This window comes from Grus americana, chromosome 6 (genome assembly GCF_028858705.1).
Source record: "Grus americana isolate bGruAme1 chromosome 6, bGruAme1.mat, whole genome shotgun sequence".
In the NCBI taxonomy this organism is placed as follows: Eukaryota; Metazoa; Chordata; class Aves; order Gruiformes; family Gruidae; genus Grus; species Grus americana.
In genome coordinates this window covers 16575059-16595696 of record NC_072857.1, presented here as the reverse complement: position 1 = coordinate 16595696, position 20638 = coordinate 16575059, and the positions used below count along the sequence as shown (strand labels likewise).

General features: G+C 41.6%; 1 protein-coding gene across 6 annotated transcripts in view; it reads right to left on the bottom strand.

Moving 5' to 3' along the window:
• The window catches only part of XRCC5 (X-ray repair cross complementing 5), a 52518-nt gene extending 42975 nt beyond the window's left edge, over nucleotides 1–9543 (bottom strand). For 5 of the 6 annotated variants that reach the window (XM_054829958.1, XM_054829957.1, XM_054829954.1 and 2 more), the window contains exons 1-5: nucleotides 9460–9543; nucleotides 6250–6363; nucleotides 5505–5688; nucleotides 4271–4319; nucleotides 2611–2733 (exon numbers count right to left, since the gene is read on the bottom strand). In XM_054829958.1, coding sequence (XP_054685933.1) covers nucleotides 2611–2733; nucleotides 4271–4319; nucleotides 5505–5688; nucleotides 6250–6363; nucleotides 9460–9477 — 488 coding nt within the window. In that variant the 5' untranslated portion in view covers nucleotides 9478–9543. The other variant, XM_054829960.1, reaches the window with a different exon arrangement.
• Nucleotides 9544–20638: the final 11095 nt, after the last annotated feature.

The window sequence follows — 20638 nt, the reverse complement described above, 5'->3', positions numbered from 1 at the left end:
ACAAGATCTATGAAAAAAGACTGAGCGAAATAAAGCCCACAGAGAAGGGAGTCAGAGGGCAAGACGGTCTTAAATGTAAAAGGCTGTTGCAGAAAGGAAGGGAACAACTGGTTCTTCATGTTCAGCCTGCACTCAGATTACATCATGGAGTCAGGTCAGATATTCAAAAAACTGATAGAGGCACTTCAAATCATAATCTCTAAAACCAACTGCCTGAGGAGATGTAAGAGTCTCCATCACTGGAAATCGTTTTTGTAAAGATCAGACAAACACCACTCAGCAGTGACATATGTACAGCTAACCCAGTCTGAAGTAGGGGATTGCTCTAGATGACTTGTTAAAGGCCATTCCAGGCCTGTGATTCTGTATCGGCTCCAAATGCCAGCAAACGGTAGAGCTATTAGGTATTTCTAGAATAAATGTTACTCTTTGAGATTTTAATAGCTTACAACAGGTGAATTTCTGACTGAAGATGTCACATTTTCCTGCACTTCAAAAAATCAGATTTAAAAATTTAGCCAGGGGTTATAGATAAAATGATTTTGCTGCTCTTCAGAATCTAACAGTTAACTAAGTATAATAACCACAGAAAAGAGAGATGTGCAAGATCCTCTACTCTGTGCCCCTGACAATGCCTGCAGATTTTTCAAATCTTTCGTCTGATCCAATTTTGAATGAACCACATGATACCTTTTACCACATTTCCACAAAGTAAAAGAATTTTGAAAACATAATACAATTCTAAAAAAGCAGCCTACAGATCTCAACCTTACTTTCACCTCATTAGTTCTCACTAAAATTATCTGTGGAGCAACATATAATAAGCAGAGTTAACAATATGCACAACAATGTCACATACAGCAGAATTAAAGATCAAACTTCAGCAAAATGTTTGGTACCCTTTTAGGACACAGCATCCACTGACAAAGAGAGAAACTGTATTTTAAAGCTGTTATGAGAGCAAAAAGCTTCAAACCTCTGATATATAAAAGTTAGATTACTTTCATTATAGTGCGTAGAGACTCCTGTGATGACAGCTGTACAATATTGAAAGCTACACAGTGCTCAGAATGTGCTTGGCACTTGATAACAGGGAGGAAAACCAACTATCTGCCACAAGTTACAACCTAATCAATAAACAGGGTGTAAGAGATGGAAGCATGGGTTATAACAAAACGACAAGGTTTAGTGAGAAATTATTTTTAAACCAGTATCTGAGTATTTTACATTTGTATATGTATTTCTCAAAGCATCGTTTGCTCATGTGGCTGGAAGACAGGGTGTAAATCTGCAGCTAATCCTTTAACAGCAACATTTCCCTAGTGCTTCTGTTAGCCATGGGGCTTTTCCTTTGCTATGTTACAGACAAGGAAAATGTAGAAAAGTATCAGAAATCTCACAGAATAAAACTGCAGCCTTAACTTGTGGTGGTAGCATCTGTGCTAGTTTGCACAGCAAACTACAGGTATGGAGACAAGGTAGCAGGGGCTAAATACCAGGTCTCTGAAAGATGCACTCTGGCTGGCAGCATGTACTGAGGTTCATGGTGGTGTGTTTTCACTGCCTCCAGTGGCAACAATAGCTCAAATAAGCTAGAAGGGACATGTCAAGGCATGTTGCAAGCATACCTTCTTTTGCTACCTAAGAGTAGTCTGACATTTTTACATTCAGTCTCTCCCAAGCATAGCCAAAAAAGATTTTTTTTTTGTGGAGGATCAGCCCTGATTTTCAGTCACGCTTTCTTACTTAACCCTCTGTTATCTTACAGGTGGGTCTACAAATGGCTTTATTGAATTTAACAAGTTCACAACATTGCTCCTTACAGAATGCCGGATCTAGGTGAAAGTAAATATTAAAATGGTCAGAAGTAAAACTGCGAGTTCAACTTTCCCCTGTGAAACTACTTGTTATAAACAGCAAACATTAACATTCACACAAAGTTTTGCTTTTAAATAAACTCCTACTAAAAGGCCTATATCTTCCTATGTTACCATCAGGTGCAACAACTAATACAGATCTTGGCACCACCATTGATTCTTCAGATCAATGTCTATACCTATACGAAGACAGCCAATGGATTCCTGCCATAACAGTTAAGGCGATGCTTCCATTTTCCAAGCCCACCACTGTGAATACAACCCTTCTCTTCAGACTTGCTTTTCTACTGACACCAGAATGGGGCAATAAACATCTGCAACACTACCTCATTATTTCTTCCCAGTAAAGCCCTTACCTAAAAGGATCTAGGATGCTGCTGTCACAAAACCAGTTTCTGAGGCTATTTCTGGCTCATTGTTTCCCACTTCTAAAATGGGAGACAAAAGATCTATATAAGCAGACACTCTGGCTCTAAGCTATAAGCTTAGCTGGAGAAGAAGCCATCCTCTTAATGTGTATTTGCACATCACTTAATCAAGGGGACTTGGTTCATAACTGGAATTCATGGCATGTATAATTGATAGAAGTATAATAATCATATTACATACTGGTACACCTCCATAGAAACAATACATCAACAGATCACCAGCTCCTTCAAGATCATTATTAAGAAAGAATAATAATCTCCCTTTCAAAAATGGCATAGTGTATAACAGCCACTTCCATACTTACAAAAACTGAAGTGAAATTCCTGTTTTCTTCAAGTTAGCAATGATAATTTCCAGCTGATCCTCACTGACAGGACTACTAAGGTCTGTAAACAGTTCAATGTGTCTCTTCTCGTATTTCTTTCCTCTTAAAATACAAAAAGAACATTTACGGATACCAGAAAAATTATCTGTAAGGCCTTTTTCTAATTCTTTCCTTACAAAATTGAAGCTTTACCAAAGTAATATACTTGTAAAAAAAGAAAAAGGCAAACCAACCTACTTGGTAGAAATTGTTCTATCATTGGTCATATTATTTATGGTAAGTTTTTATCTTTATATGATTCCCCCTACTCACTCCTACCCCCTAAAATTGAGGGCTCTAGCCCTGTGACTGTATAAATCACTAAATACATCTAAATGAATGGAATTCTGCCAATTTTCATCAATGTATACAAAATGCTAATAAAATATGTTGGGTTGTTTATTGATTGTACTGGATATTTCCTTTGCAGCTGTAAGTCTGTCCTTGTAAAAATGGAAAATGTGTTCTAAATTACTGTTGCTGGTTGGGGTTCTATTTTAGTAAGCTAATTCAGTCAATTCATTAGACAAGATGGACTTTAAAGCCCACTTAATACACTAAGAAGTAGTAACATTAACATCAGAAAGTTCTGCCGCTACAAAACAAAATTCAGTTAAACTGATATAGTTTTTATCTGGATAGGCCAAGCATAAGGGTGTTTTTCTTAATTTTTACCTGACGGTATTTTCTCAACTGAAGGTAAACTCCCTATCAAAGGGTTTGGTGCATACAAGCACCTTACCCACAAGATAAGAAAAGCAGTTGCTCCATAGGTATTCAAGGTTATACTGCCATAAATACAGTGATTTTAATTCACAACTCAGTTTTAACCGTTAAATTGATACGTTTCCACACTCATTAGACTTTATTCAAAAAAATACAAATTGTATCACCAAGTCCAGTTTCTGCATTGACAATTAGATCCTATAATCTTTTTAACAACATGTTAAATCTCTGGTTATCTTCCCTTCCCTGGACCATCAGTTCACTGTTGGTAACAGTCACATTTCCAGTCTAAAGTACACTCATTGACAACCGTGTAACACTTGTGCCAACATTTTCTGTCAGCTTACACAGTGTTTTTTCCTACTGTACATTTATCTCCCACAGCCTGCATATTTACAAACAGCCACCTTATCTCCAACAGCGTTTAATTTGCTAGGCTGAACAAACTCACCTTTCCAGTTTTGTTTTCTTTTTTTCTTTGTAAGATAACCTTTATACATCACCCTTATACATTTGGTAGCTCTTTTCTATACATTTTAACATCTCAATTAATGTTTTTTGAAAACAGATCACAACAAATGCAACACTAAGTGGAGTCTTTGTGCCTTGTATAACGGCTTTACTATTCTCATGAATCTACTGAAAAGTTCCCAGTTGCATCAGAAAGCTCTTAGATTGTCTGCAGAAGCTATATATCTCCTGGGGCTTCTTCAGGGACAGATTCATGTAGCATGTTGTTTGTTTTTAATGTTTGTTTTTAAAAAACATTTTTCATATTTACACAATACTGGAAATGTAATACTGACAAGAAATCAGATCAGCTCAAAAAGGGCAGGGTCAGAATTCTGTAAAAAGCTTTGGGTTACGTACTTACATTGTTTCCTTCTGAAGCAAGTCCATACACACAATAATTGCATCCAGAACTAAGCAAATTTAAGAAAAATCTCATTTAGAACATGAAACCTGTCACAAAAGTGCTTTTCCTATGAAAAAAATCTTCTGTTTTTACCCCATCCTAAACATTGATAAACATGTATTTTAGTTAACAAGCAAACAATTTTTTGAGACAAGTACTCTTCAAATATCTACTGTGCAAGAGTTTCCTATAAAACTTGTCTGTTTTATGATCTTGTCTCTTCCCCATTTATCTGATCGAACAGTTAAAAAAAACTGCTTCAGGGCCCAATCTTTTAACCATCATTGAGGAGGCTCAATACAATGAAAGAGTAATCTAACCTTTACAACGTTACTTTGAATCCACGAACAAAATTCACTTGTACTTTCAACACACGATACCATTTTCTCATGCAAGTTTTCCTTCAAAACACCTGCATCTGGCAATCTCTTGATAGTTTCTTCCTCATCACAATTTTCATTGGGAAGATATTTTTATTGCTGCGCACAAATGTGCCCACCCATCAAAGAAGGAACATGACTGCTTCTGCTAATATGCAGCTGACTGGCTGCACACTTCTCTGAAACAGCTCTGACAGTCTGAACAGAGCTTAGGACATTCCTTTTATCGCCAGAAAGAGGGAAGACAACACAGGAAGTTGAACGCTTAAGTTAAACACACAAAACGACGCTACATAGATCGCCTTCTTTTAAAACTTTTCACCTTAAGCAACTAACAACAGAATACATTCAAATGTGAAACATTCAAACCAGCAAGTGACCTTTAGCAATGTTAGAAATACTTTATACAGAAATCAATCCGATAAACCTCTATGCTGCTTTATCTGGCTTCTGGTACTTCTGCTGACATATTTCGTAAATGATATTTTTATTTGATGAAAAAGCATAAACCAAATTCTGCAACACTATTTTTAAAAACGTATGCCTTATTTGAGGCCTAAAATTACATAATTGCTATCTTTGTTCTCTTTAACAGAACACTTCATAAAAGCAATGATTCCCTAAGGCCAAGACTCCATCTGCTAGCCTAAAAGAATGTCAAAAAAGCAGCTAATCTGCTTTTGAACAAACTTAAAACCACAAATTAGCTGAACTCTGATAGTAGTTAAAATCTGAGCCCATTTCACAACACTAACTTCCTGTCTCCTGTGTAGCTGAATCAGTTCAAGAAGTGCTCTACAACAAAAGGATACAGTCTGCTTGTTCAGAGCCTGGTTTAATCACATCTTGAATGTCTTCCAGCAGATCAAAATCTGGTAGCATTAGTGACCTACGTACAGTAATGTTCTGGTATTGATCCCCACTGGCGAGGTCATTCCTGGTACCGTCGGTGCCAAATAAAACTACAGCGACTTCATCTTTACTCTCAGCAAAAACCTGGAAATAGAGAAAATACAAAACAGGTACAAAAACCACAAGTAAATTCATATACAACTATGTTAGGCAGACTCCAGCAAGAGGAACTAATTTTGAAACAATGTCAAGTACAGTGGATTTATTTTTTCTTACTTTTTCAGTGCTATCCTACCAAAATGTAATCCTACAGAGAGCTCACTAATTTAGACATAATTAAACTAACAGATTGACATGAGGATATCTGGGATAAAACAAGTAAAATTGGCTGACTCAGTCCTTGAAATGAGTCTTCAGTGTGGTAAATCTTAAGAATGTTGAAACATTTTAGAGAAAGATAGAGTACTTTTTTTCCCTAAAAGTTTCTACTGCCCTGAAGAAAAGAGTGACCAATCCAACTGCCACATCTCATCCACAAAAGTACAGCTGAAACAAACAGCACTGCTTCTCTTGCATAAACACAGACTAATTCTTATTCTTTTCTCATTTATTTCAATTATTAGTAAATGATGAAAATATTTTGCAGATGTTATTGCTTCCTCTCCCTTTTTAACAGGTTTTTATTACCTGTAAAGTCACACATACCTGTCGCTGCACAAACTTCGTCATAATCTTCTTGGCTTGTTCAAGTGAAGATTCCTCTCCCGGGGCAGAACTGCTCATTGCAAAGCCTACATCCAGGCACAACACTATGGCTGCCTAGAATGAAAGACAATACTGAATAAGAATGCAAAAGGGCCAATGTAAACATAATTACTTAAAAGGGTACATACAAAACCTAAAAATCAAACTACATCACTACTGGTTTCTTTTACAGTAACTGTTAATATGAGACAATGGTGGAGGACCAAACCAGTACAACTGCACTGAACTGAGAATCATTTAATCCTGTACCATGTTCCAGGCATCTCAGTGGAAAGTACAAAAAATCCTATGTTACACAATAATGTGTCAAGAGGGGCAATTGCTATACAACCCCATGAAGATATTGGGATCTAAGGGCTCTTCTACTCGAGGAAATACAACAGAGATATTTTGGCTGACAATTACAAGTACAACACAATACAGTATACTTGCACAACAGAAAACAAGCTTGCTCTCTAAACTCCACAGCTACATTCACCCCTCGCAGTAGCTCGTAATAGCCGTAGAAACCACTCTTTGGTCTAACCCAAGAACAGTAAGAATGACAGCACTCCTATAGTTTCCAGGGAGAGCCAGAACATTTATGCTACTGCAGGTGCCTGCAGCGAGCACCGCTGTCTGCAGCACACAGCTGTGCTCTTAATGCCTTAGAAGGATGAATTCAGATTTCAATTTAGGGGCTTAAAATCCACAGGCTAGCATATGTGTTTGCATTTCTGATCACTGCTTTAACTTATCTATAACAACAGTGCCCAGGTCTTTCCCTTCATTGATTTATAAACTAGTATATGATTAAAATTGCTTCTTGTAATTTCTCTTGCTCAACTCTTGCTAAGTTCCTCTAAAGTTCTTCCACAGACTCTACTTACCTTGATTAAGCTCAGTAATTTTACCATCCAGCTGAAGCTACAAGAGGAAGTCAGCAAAATTATGCTCTGCATCTCCAAGGACACTGACAAAAGGCCAGCTCAAATTTATTGTCACTGATTAAACCAGGGTTCTTTAAAACATACATCAGAATCTTGCCTGGTGCACTGTCAGTAGCTTAAATTACCCTGCCTGCAAAAAAACATTGTTTGCCAGAGCACAGGAAAGTTAGGTATTACCTAGGCTGCAGCCAGTCACCTTGTTTTAAAATACAAAATACATACAATTCTCTAAGAAGTGAGGCTGCCAAAAGGCCATAGGCAATAAATCAGAAGACTGTCAAGCAACACGAGATGCCCAGTTTGCTTTTGCAAAGCAAAAGGGATGAACAGAAAGAAAAGGTGCTGGTCTAGACTCTTTTGCATATGGCTGTGTAAATAACTCAAAGTACCTTTTTAATCAACCAAAAGAACCTGATTCTTTTTGTCACCCTAATAGATAACTCCTAATATCAAGTTTATAAGAATAACTTGCCCAGATTAGTTGTCTAATGCTCTGTATTAGCAGCTCTCAAACTATTTTCTTATCCTCCTCCTTTTCCCAGAATATATTGCGCACCTCCCCTGTCATTTTAACAAGCACAGGTTTAACTCCCTGCATCCTCCTAGGACAGGACAAGAAGAAGAAATAAAGAAAGAAGGCTGAACAACAGGGCTCCACAAGACATCCAGCAGGTTATACTCAGTCTCAGCACTCTATTCCTCACTCTGCCTTCACTGGTGACTTGCTAGGGATCCAGGAATTAAGGCCTCTGAATCAGCTGGGTCTGCAAAAGCTTAGAGTGGAGTAGAGGCAGTAACTGAGGCTGCACTAGGTTCTCACAAGAGCCTTGTTACTGCTCACCTGTCAGCCTAAGGAATTACTCTACTAGCATCAGCAACTGCAGACTATGGGCTTGTTGCTGTCCTGCCTCAAGACACACAATGGCTGGCAGCTGAATTAATTCTGTTGTCCAAAACACACAAAATGCTCTTCACAGCTGGCAAGATGACAGCAAAGAAACCAAACAAGTGCAGAAGTGAAGAGCTGCTGTTTTGCTTAAGAAAAAACAATCAAGTGTCAAGTGCTAACATGCTTTTCCTGAAGGCAGCAAACTCCAAGCCCGGTGCCTATTCGGGTATGTGGAATCCTTCTCCAGGAAGAAGACAGGTCTCTCTTCTGTTAATCCTCATGTGTCTTCATCTGTTATTAACTAACCTCTGTGCATCTTGCCTCTGAGCATCCAGTACTGCCATTTTCAGGTGGAGCATACTAAGTGATGCTCTTAAGATACTCAGCATGTGTGACTGTAGGACAACATTGTCATACCTGAGCTAACAGCAAGCTGCTTTGTTCAAGTACTAATAAGGCTGAAAACGGATCGAGCACGCCTTTATCTCTAACCTCTCAGTGCTGAAGCTAGTTATACTAAAGCTAAGAGAGATATGGCTACAGCAGCACTGTAGCCAGCAGCACAGACAAAGCCTGTGTTTAACAGACCCTAAACTGCCCTGTATCAGAAGAGACCTTAACGCAACTTTCACCAACAGGATTCCTTAAATATACCAGACAAACCGTATTTTTAACAGGGCAAAAACATTTCTACTATTATTTTAGCAAAAGCAACGGTCATTACTACCATGGCAGCTGCACTGCGCTCAAAACCGCAGCTGCCTCCAGACAGGAATGCTGAAGTCCCTTTGAATTAGACAGCTTTGTACCAGCAGCAGAGGGGGTCGGCACAGGGAGGAGTTGCTCATTTTCGGAGATGGGTTTTGCAGTTCCGGCTGTTGGGCCGGTGGCTACTAATACCGAAGTCAGGTCGCTGAAGGTAAGCCGGGCCTCACGCTGACTGCGGGACAGACCAGCCGCCCAACGGCAGTAAAACCAATTCCCTCAGGTGAGCACGACCCGACCGGCCACGTTCAGCTCACCGAACGGCACTACCGAGCAACCCCGGGGCGCCGTCAGGAGCCCCCCCCCAGCGAGCACGGGGTCGTGCAAGCACCCCCCGGGCCAAAGCTCAAACAGCGCCCGCGTTACAAGCAGGCAACGCCTGCTCCGGCCCGCAGAGGAGGGACTCGTTATCACGGGCGGGCCCAAGCGGGCAGCACCACCTCCACGACCACCCACCCCGCCCCTGAGGCACGTCCCCACTACACCGGGCCGGGGGGACGGACGGCAGACGAAGTGCGGGGGTGCCCAAAGTCCGCCGGGACACCGAGGACCCCCCTCTCCCCTCACCTTGCCGCTGCGCGCCATCTCGCTCCTTCCGGGACGCGGTGCGTCGCGCTCAGCACTCCGCCCGGTGACGCGCCCTGTCCGTCCTGCGCCCCCCCGGGAACACGGCGGCGGCGCCTCGCGTTCCGCGGGAGGGGCAGCGCCACCCAGTGGCGGGCGGCGGCGCGGGCAGGAGCGAGACAAAGGGAGCGCGAGGGGAGAGGCACGGCCCGTCCCAGGCTCCCGCAGCGGGGAAAGGACGCGTTTCCCCACCGTCTCTGTGGCGATGAGGGCTGATGTGACACTGCGAGGGGACACGGCCTTCTCGGCCACGGCCTCGAGCTGGGCCGAGGCCGGTACAGAGCCGTCCGCAGGGGGCGGCTGGGCACGGCCTACCTGGGTGAGGGGGATTGGTCTCCTCAGGTCATCCCCTGGCCCTCCCTCAAAGTACCACAGCTCGCAGGTGTGACTGTATCTGTGGTTTTGGCCGTGGGGTGAGCAGCGTGTAGATAAGGACAAGCCCGGTTTAGGTGGACTGGGGTCCCTGAGGAGAGGCGGCAGCAGGGCAGATCTCTGGGGCCAGAGAGACCCTCCTGTCCTCTCCTGCCTCAGCCCATCTATCACCCACCCTGTAGGTCCCATCTGCCCAGGGCTCTCCAGCTTCCTCTTCCCAGCACCTGGGAGTCCTGTGGGACACATCCGCTGAGGGAGCAGCCATTCCCTTTCACCACCAGGACAGGGCTTTGGGCTGGGTGAAGTGTCCAATAAGCTGCATTCTGCCCATGGATCACCAGTGGAACAGAATTGATTTATTTAAACATTGACAACACTAGCTTTCTCCCAACATTAACAGAGAGAATTTCTCAACCAAATTACTTACAGGCTCTTTGATGAAGCTGAAGCCTGCTGATTTTATAATAGATGCTATATCACATACATCTTGGCACATGTTGGATATTAAATCATCAGAGATGTATAGAGAGTGGCAAATATTTCACCACACATATTGAGTACTTCTTGTTGTGCATTACCTTCCCTGTATCCTTTAAGAATATCACTACCAGCGTTCCTTCTATTCTCAGCGTATCTCAAAACGCACACTATTATTTATGCACTGTTTTGAGAATAATTAAAGTGGTGACACTAGTATAGCTACAAAAGAATAAATCTCACATGAACACTTCAAAAACCTCACACCAGAAGACTGACCCTGCAAACACAAGTGTTTCCTTTTTATAGTGAGTGCTGACTGAAGACAAAAATCCCCTTTTCCTCCTTACTATGTTGCCATGCTTTGGGAATATTGGCAATTGAGGGATTCTCCCTACAAAGCACTTTGCATATCAAAGGAACAGAGCAGCTTGACACTGTGACAAACATTTTATGGGAAACCTGTAGATGAAAAAAAAAAAAAAACAGTCAACAACTGCAGGAGAAAGCCATGCATTGTCTTCCTGAATGTCTCCAAGGAGATTTCAGATTAATCAGCCAAGGAAATCAGGTCTGCATACTATTATTATTCTTGTTCCTGATGTTATTTTAGTCCCTAGGAGTGCTTATCACATACCAAAAGCCCCCTCTTAGGCTAGCAATCAGGTAGGCCCCCACCCCAACTGATTTCCGACATAGCTTGCAGTCTAGGTGTGAGACAAGAGATGTGCACACAAACATACGTAAATGGGAAGAACAGAGAAACAAGAATTGATCAACATCAGCAATGGCTTCTCACACACCAGCAGAAAAGCATTTTGCAAGGCATCATAATCAATGATCATTTTATTTTTATGCCAGGATTGGAAAGTAAAACCCCAGCCCTAACTACTGGCACAGAACATTGACACAAAACCTTTCATAGCCCTCTCTGAATCCTACATTTGACACAAAAGCTGAATCCCAGGCTTTGGTCCAAATTCTCATAGCCAGAGCAGTAATTGTAAACATTACCCAGAGAAACCCAGTTTGGGCATGAACTAGGAACCTCTGCTTTGCAGGAAGGCTGCCGTACCTGACCCAGGTACAGCACCCTGTTCCCTTACAAAGTCTGAGTAAAACTAAAGACACCTGTAACCATGAAACACCATCCGTGATCTTCCTATCCATTAGCTCTCAGTCTGGCATAAATGGGGTCTTATAACTCTCTCGACAAAATACACAAACAATAAACCCAAACATTCCCCCTTCGTGCTTTCACGCTGCCAAATTTCCTCAGAGCTATTTCCACCATCCAAAGGAAAACTGGCTAATCGTTTCTGAAACAAACTTTAATCCCCATTTCCTTTTCCTTTGCAACTCTGCACAGAGCTCCCTTATAGGTAATCATCAGATCTGGCAAACGAACTCCATCTGGGGATACTGGGGCTTTGTTAGCCTGAATTAAGACTTGAAGATCTTTGTAAACGCCTGCCAAAAGATGCTTGTGATTAATTGGCCATTTCCATTTTACAGAATGTCAGTCTCTGGGTATAAATAATAAATATGCAACATCTCCAAGGACTCAGCATCCAGAGTGATCAGCTGTAATCTCATTTGCAACAAAGCTAGTCAGGCCTCAGTCCCAGTGAGGTTCTCACTCATTGCTCTGCTTACTCCTTTTTTGGTTACTTTTCTTTCCCCCAAAAAACTAAGCCTGGATTAAATGAGCAGGCTCTTGGGAAGTATCAGTGAGGGGCCTGCCTTGCGTTTAACTTCACTTGATGCCTTTACAAGGCAACAAGGAAAATGGCTTCCCTGTTTTGTTACAGGAAGGAATGCGTTATCCAGACAGTTGCAGCTGGGACCCAGCTGCTTATGGCAGCTCTGAGCAAATGTGAATGGCTTCCATGTAAAAGTAGAAAGATGACTTGGCCTTTCTCCCTCTTTGAGCAATTGCCCACAGGGTAAAACTTTGGATAAATGCCTGGTGGAAAGAATAATACTGTAGCCATCTGGGATCTAGCCCAATAGTTTTATTGGAATAGATACAGGAAGCAGAACTTTCCACAGAAGGATTAACTTTGTAATCATTACCTGTTCTTTGCCTGGGTTCATACATAGAAGGGGGCACTAACTACAAGCTGGGGAATTATGAACTGAATTTCCTACAGAGATAAATGAAGCAGGGCAAGGACACTGTGACCCAAATCAGCTTTGTATTCCTACCAGTACAAGCTTGGCAGCAAGCTGAGAGATGAAGTAGACAGGAAATTGGCACCCAAAGCAGAGCTTAGAAGTGCATCTGTGAGCATCTTCCTGCATTGGGCTTCATGAGGTGCACACAGTTGTCTTTTCCCAAGAGGTCTTTCCAAATACCTACTTGCAAGCACAAGCAGACCAACACTACTATTTATGATGTCTGTTTAGTGATTCCTCCCAAGAGATGCAAGCCTAACACGCTGTCTCTGCATAGTTGCTTCACCGGAATACACCTGCAGGAAAAAGATCTCAAACACTGGTTTCGCTCTCCAAAACAAAATTTGTCTTTGACTTTGAGGATCAGGTATTAAGTCCACAGAGCTTGTCCTCTGGCTATCTATGGCTTATGAACATTACAAAACTGTGCCTTTAATAAACTTAAAAATAATGAAAAAATCTGTCTGGGGAATTAAATCCTTCTGGTCTACTTGCTCAGCCCATTTTCAGTTTAGTTCATGGAATGGAAGGAAATGCCGCTATTAGGAAACATAAGGAAATTATTGTGCTAGGAAAATGAGAAAACTAAATAAGAAGGATTATACCACATCATCCAATCTTACCTGAAAACAGAGAAGAACAACTTAGTAAGGAGATGTAACAAGTTACAAGATTATATTGACTCAGGGTGCATCTTGCCAGGCACATTCTAGCTTGGGGGCTCCCAAACTGTGGCAGATGGGTGGATCACAGCTGATGCACAAATGACTGCAAAGCAGCACACCCACAACTCCTAGTCCCACCCCACCACAGAGGGGGCAGGGGATACTTCAGAAACAACTCCACAAATCCTTCTGCAGGAAGCTGAGAGACTCTGAGGCCCCATGTTCATAGTTCCTCTTCCAAAAGACAGTATCACTGTTGCTTTTCCTCCTCACTGCCCCCCACCCCAGCTGTTGAATTTACAGCCTCCTCTTTCCCTCTGACCCACCCCTTTCTCTTCTCCAGCACATTTCTCAGGCAGAGTAAAGACTTCCACTGGCTGTAATACACCAGCAGAAGCCTTATTAAGGCCCACAGAGAAAAAAAGCATGAAGTCACAAACTAACTGTGTTTACAACCCTTTTTCCCCATGTGGTATTTACCTTTTTCACACCATCACAGAATCACATTGAGAATCACAGTCTTCTGTAGCATACATGTACTGTCCTGCAGAACTGCTGTCCATCCAGTAGTTCTTCCACTAATGAACAGAACAATACATTTGCCTAAAGAGTTGCATCCTGTTCTTTTTCTTTCAGACCATTAATGAAATTTGCAACAACCATTTTTTAGTTCTAATCTTCTCAGCCATTGTGTTTGCTATCCCTCTCAGTTTGGGGTCGTTTCCAGATTTCATAAGCATGTTTTGTCTTCCACCAAGACATGAAAGAACAGTGCTCAGCCCAAGATAGCCACCCCTAGGAACAACCACTAGACACAGCTCTGTATATAACATTCTAGCTGCTTTTACACTTACTTTATCATACATCAAAATACACAACAGCTTGCTAGCCTGCTCATGGAAACATAATTTAAAACAGCATCAAAGCCTTATTAAAATTAAGGGAAATAATTTCTATTCAAAAAGCCTGTTTCTTTTTCACAGACACACAAAAAGTTCATTTGACACCATGTGTTCTTTAAAAAAAAATGTTTTTCCTTTTACTTACTATCTGCTGAGCACCTACAAATGGTTTAATTATTTGCTATGCTAGTTTCCAGTAACTGGAGCACAAATAGTCTATAACCACCTAAAGGCTTTACACTCCCTCATCTCTTTTTATAAGAGTAGATATTATACTTATAATCTCACCCACCTTTTCAAGGAAAATCATGATTGTTCCAAGATTGATTTAGCTAGTTTTATATTTGCCTTGGATGAAATTCACCTAGCTCAACTGATTTGAAAACATCCCCACCGTTTAAGCACACTCTGACTTTTCTTGGTTTATCTCAAATCACCTTTTGCTGCTGGTGTTAATTGTGTTGCTGCCTGATTACAGGTGACCTTTGTAAGTGGATGGGCTTCCACAGCTGTCAATTATTTAATTAGCTCAAAAGGCGGAAGCATATGCTGTGGGTCCAAAGGTTTCAGCCCAGCTGAAACCCATGTAGCTGTCAGCAGGAGTCTATATAATGGAATTTCATTTTATTTCTTTAATGGGGTTTTCTTTAAGAAGTAAAAAGAATATTGATGTTCTAAAAGTCCATATCCAAAGCATGAGGAAATTTTGATATTAAAGTTTCTCTTGCAACCTTAACCAAGTACTTTATGTCCATATATTATGATACAGGTTCAACTACAGGAGCAGGTATGTTTTTGTCCTGCAATATCATAGTCTCTTGTGCTGGTTTTGGCTGGGATAGAGTTAATTTTCTTCACAGTAGCTAGTGTGGGGCTGTGTTTTGGATTTGTGCTGGAAACAGTGTTGATAACAAAGGGATATTTTTGTTACTGCTGAGCAGTGCTGATACAGAGCCAAGGGCTTTTCTGCTCCTCACACCACCCCACCAGCAAGTAGGCTGGGGGTGCACAGGAAGCTGGGAGGGGACACAGCTGGGACAGCTGACCCCAACTGACCAAAGGGACATTCCATACCATATAATGTCATGCTCAGTGTATAAAAAGCTGGAGGAAGAAGGAGGGATGGATGGACATAGATACATGTGATGGGTGACATTAGGAATTCCCAAGTAACTGTTATATGTGATGGAGCCCTGCTTTCCTGGAGATGGCTGAACACCTGCCTGTCCATGGGAAGTGGTGAATGACTTCCTTGTTTTATTTTGCTTGTGCATGCGGCTTTTGTTTTACCTATTAAATGGTCTTTATCTCAACCCACCAGTTTTCTCACTTTTATCCTTCTGATTCTCTCCCCCATCCCACTTGGGGGGGAAGTGAGCAAGAGGCTGTGTGATTCTTAGTTGCCAGCTGGGGTTAAACCACGACATCTCTTTCAGTACATACTGGGATAAAATTAGGGCTGTGCACTAAAGGAGTCATAACACTCTTGCCTCATTTGTTACAAAAGTTGGGAGACATAGAGTGAAAGAGGAAGTTCTTATGATTATGGTAACTGAATGATATTTTAAGAATTAAGTTCTCTGGTTTTGTTCAGCAGGTTCCTTGTGTTCTGATTTGCAAATCACTTGAACCCAAGTCTCTCACCAGTAGGCACTGGTTATGTGACTCACATTTTCTTAGTGCTCAGTTTGAGATACAGTCAGGTCTGTGTAAGTGCTGAGCACTCACAGGTGTTCATGAAACAAGCTTCACCTTCAACACAGGAAAAGCCTTTTTAAGCTAGATGTTCTGAAAAAATCAGCTACAAGGCATCTCTGTCACATGCTATTGCAAAAAAAAAAAGTATTTATGTGAAGTGCTTACGTGTTACAGCGTCATGTGTTAGTGAGAGATATCTTTGCATGATCTGTGCAAATAGCTTTTGGTCACACTTGGAAATATAAGAGCAAAACAAAATACTGCTTGCCATTAAATGTTTTCACATGCCCCACCCACTACATAGGCCTGGCATGGCAGAGAAAGAATAGCATGAACTTCTGTGATTAAAGATTGCTTTAGATTGCATACCTATAGGGAACAAGGAGGGAGGTATTAATTTTATATGAATGTATTAAAAATTGGCATGATGTAACTTCTTAGTATTTGCCATTGCACTTCCATGGCATGTAGACTTTGGATGCACTTCTAAGGCGGAAAAAAAATACTGCAGTGGGCTTTTTCCCCTCATTTTACAGTTCAGCCACTGGAGGGCAACATGATCCCAGTCACCTGGGCAGAGGAAGCACCACAGCCTGCAGAATTAGGTAGCGTGCAGCCAGCAAGCACCACCACACTGCAGAGGAATTTCTGCGTACAGGTATGGCAGATATTAGACAATTAAAAAAAAAAACCAAACAACTTTTACATTGCACTTTTTTTGGAAGGTAGATTTAAAAATTTCTTCCTACATCTAAAATCTATTAATCTGGGTTTCTGTTTAGGATGATGTTTTCAGGAGTTCTAAATCTGTGGATTAGCCAAAGAATTTCTGAAGGAGGTGGTGCGAGGGCCACTTAGCCCGGAATCACGAGAGGTGAAATATTTGCCACTGCTAAGTAACTGAAAACCTGACACATGTTTCTACTCCTGAAATAACTCTGGCAGACTTCTCCGGATTAGTTGTTAAATCCATTATATCAGATGATTTCTTTATTAAATTTTAGAGGCCTATCAGCATTGTAGGGTCTGATTTTCTTTAATAGAAATAGTTTGGCTCAACTGAACTCTAGAGCACCTGGGTTCCTGGAGAGGACCACAGAGTTCATGTCAGATATGCTTTCTTTGGGGAAAGCAACAGCCCAGCAAAAGAGTATCAAATAGTGTTCAAAAAAAAGTAAAAGCCAGTGTTTTAGGAAGAGGTAGTAAGTCATAGAATAACAGAATCATAGAATGGTTTGGGTTGGAAGAGACCTTAAAGATCATCTAGTTCCAACCCCCCTGCCATGGGCAGGGACACCCTCCACTAGACCAGGTTGCCCAAAGCCTCATCCAACCTGGCCTTGAACACTTCCAGGGATAGGGCATCCACAACCTGTCTGGGCAACCTGTTCCAGTGCCTCAGCACCCTCACAGTAAAGAATTTCTTTCTAACATCTAATCTAAATCGACCCTCCTTCAGCTTAAACCCATTACCCCTTGTCCTGTCACTACACTCCCTGATGAACAGTCCCTCTCCATCTTTCCTGTAGGCCCCGTTCAGGTACTGGAAGGCTAAGTAGATGCCAATAAAATGAAATAGCACCTTAGAAACTGGGGCAAGATGCAGGCTGCATTATAGGATACAGGAAAGCAAGAACATTTTGCCCAGAAGTCCTGTATTGGCTGCTCCTATTTCAGATTGGGTTATCACAGAAGCAGAACCTCGTCTGTCTTGTTCTCCACACGCTCTTCATTTCAGTCTTTCTATCTCACCTCTCTCTGTGCAGTAAGTCTTTGTTTGTGGCCATTAGCAATCCAGCTGTGTTTTTGGCATCTCTGGAAAGTGATTTCATGCAGCGGGATTGTTCCAGGCAAGCCAGCTAGGATAACTCACTGTGTGAAGGATTTGCTTTGCGGACGCACAAGATAAGCCTTTAGCATCCTCCCCTCACCAGCATCATGCACGTATGCACGCACGCACACATACGTGCTGGCTAATGGCCCAATTTAATCCTCGTAGCACAGGATTCATTCCGTATCCATCCAACCAGCCTGCGGGAGGGGATGGAGAGTGTCTTCAGCTGCTGAACAAGGATCTTTCTGAGCTGGGAGAGAGGATCCTGCTTTAAATTCCTATTTGTTTGCCTGCACATGGAAGCAGATTGAAATCAGACTGAAAGGATGGAAGTTTGGATCTCTAGAGAAATATTAGCCTTAATGCACTTTAAAGATGGAGCATTGCAACATGGAGGATGGGACGTCATGTTTTAAAGCTTTTAATTCTTGTGAGTTCCCAGTTTGTACAGCTTTGGGGGACAAAGCAGCAGTGTGTAGGAGGGAGCTGCTCTTTGAAAGAACGGATTAAGTTTGGTTTTTATTTGCATAAATTGATGCTAACCCATGACATTAGCAGATATGTGACAGTGTCAGATGTAGAGGCAGGGGAAGAACAATTTCAAGCTTTCCCTGTCAGTTATTTTTTTGCAGGAATTCCTTGGAGGGAAGGGAGTCATCATGATGACAGCTGCTGATTTCTGCAGGTTCTTTGTACTAGATAAGGCAGACATTCCAATTTTTATAACTTTCTATCGAAATAAATGGCAAATTTAGCCATCACGAGACTTGATTTTAGGGTGGAATTGAAGCCTCAAGCAATCCCGCTGTAATCGTGGGTCTGGCTGAAGTCACACCACCACCACAAGAAACTTTTGCCTTAGAGCCTGATTCAACATTAGAGTTCATAGTTTCAGCGGTGTGTAATTGCATTGTGGAGGAGTCAGTATTACTATCTGCTTTGAGTCACTGAAGGTAGCTCTACCAACATATATTTGGTGAGAACAGAGATGTCATTTAGCAATGACACTACATGTGCCCTAGGATGATACTACTTACTATATTAAATATTTAACTCTTTTTTTTTTTTTTTTTTACTACATGCAGATACTAGGAATTATTTCTGCTCATTTTTTAAGTTACAGGGGAGCTCATTTGAATAAATTAATGAAGGTTAAAATTGCTTGTGTTTATTAATTCTGTGTACAACTTTTACATGGTTAAAGTATTAAGGAAAATTTCCATTGTGATGGAAGGATATTCTAGTAATTGCCTGTAATTATAAGGGTGGCTCACTACAAATACATTTGAATACATCATAGTGAAAGACATTAGAAGCTGACACTTCCATAGTTTAGGATAAGTAATGTATTTTAAAAAGAAATATTGGATAAATGGCATGCTTTCCTCACGCCAACTACCCCAGAAGTTGCTGGATTCATGCCCAGCACTGACACTGTAAAAGCCATTCACTTTACTTACGGTATTTGGGGTTGTTAGGATCCCAACTACAGGTGATTCAGAAAACCAGGCTAGAATAAATTAAGCTATATTTATGTTATATCACGATGAGCCAGTTTGCTGTTATTTTGTAGTAGAAATAATTGATTCACCTTATCACTGTAGGAGCAGAAAGAATTTGGCGTACATACGAAGATAGTCAAAGGCACCTTGAAATATATTGGTCTTAATATACGTTACTGGTAGAGGAACTTGTAATAAACCAAGCCCTGAGGGAACATGTTGCCTGGGAGATGGGTTTTTATCCTATTTGCCAGGCAGAACATCCTATGAAATTCAGTAGTTATCCTTTTTTATCTTGTGAAGTTAACTTTCCAGCTGGAAGAAATGGTTGAGAAAAGGAGCCCTAAGATAGGGAGATCACATCTGGGCAGAAACTTTGAATCTTAGAGGGCTCCAGGTCAGATTCATCCATGGCATACCTAATTTCAATAGATGCAAGCCACAATGGGTTTTAGCTGCTCTGGTTTTGGGGGAAGGTTTAATGGTTTAGCACTCTAAAAGCAAGGGCATTTTTTTAACAAGGGACAAACTCATTGTTGGTCTGACTCAGGCGTTCTCTTTATTTTAATGCGTTCTGACAGACTTCAGCTACCGTGTAATGACAAGAAATTAGAAAGACTGGAAGTTAATGGAACTGGGTGACCAAGGGGGATCCATGAGAGCCCCTCAAGCCTTGTTTCTCTGGGCTGCTTGTTCACATGCAGTCACACTTCACCCGTTTATGTGAAAGGATGCTTAGGGGGTTTTTTGACCCCCCCTGGCAATTTACCCTGATCAAACACACAACCACAAGCCCCCTCTCATCATTAAGTGGCTGCCTGTTGGAAGAGAAATTGTGCTTTAGTAGTTAAGACAAGGAAACACGATGTCCCTTCTAATTCACCAAATTATTGAAAAGTTAAGTTTCCAGGTGGATTAGCTCCCTGAATTTGCTTCAACCTCTTTCTCTTTTTTGTGAGTTCCCATTTCCATACAGGGAATAAATTTGGATGGACTAATCTACTCAGAAATGAATCCGTGTTAATCTAACTGCCTCCACATTAACAAGTCTTTGGAAAGAAGCAGGAAGGGCACTGGTTCCACAAATAATTCACTGCCTGGGATAAAAAGGGCTTGCATAAGTTTTGAGAAAAATTGTGTCCATCACAGGGCAAGAACATGGGCTGTGCATCCTTATTTTCTCTCTTTAACACTAATGTAATTGCATGCTTCGATGTGAAGATAAGATTGGAGTTGCTTTTCTTAACTAGTGCTTGCAGCTTCGAAAAGGTATCCATGGGGGTGGCCACGTGGATCCATGGAGCAGCCCCTGCTGATAGTCTCAAGAGTGAGGAATTGCAGGATCCTGGCCTCAGGATGCAAAGCACTGTCCCAGGGGATTAGAAAGGTGAATTCAAGGGACTAAATGTGGTTAAAAGCACAGTTCACACTGTGATTGTTTCACTTCTCAAAGAAACTGAATGGGACAGGTAAGTCAGCAGGCAGAATTAGCAC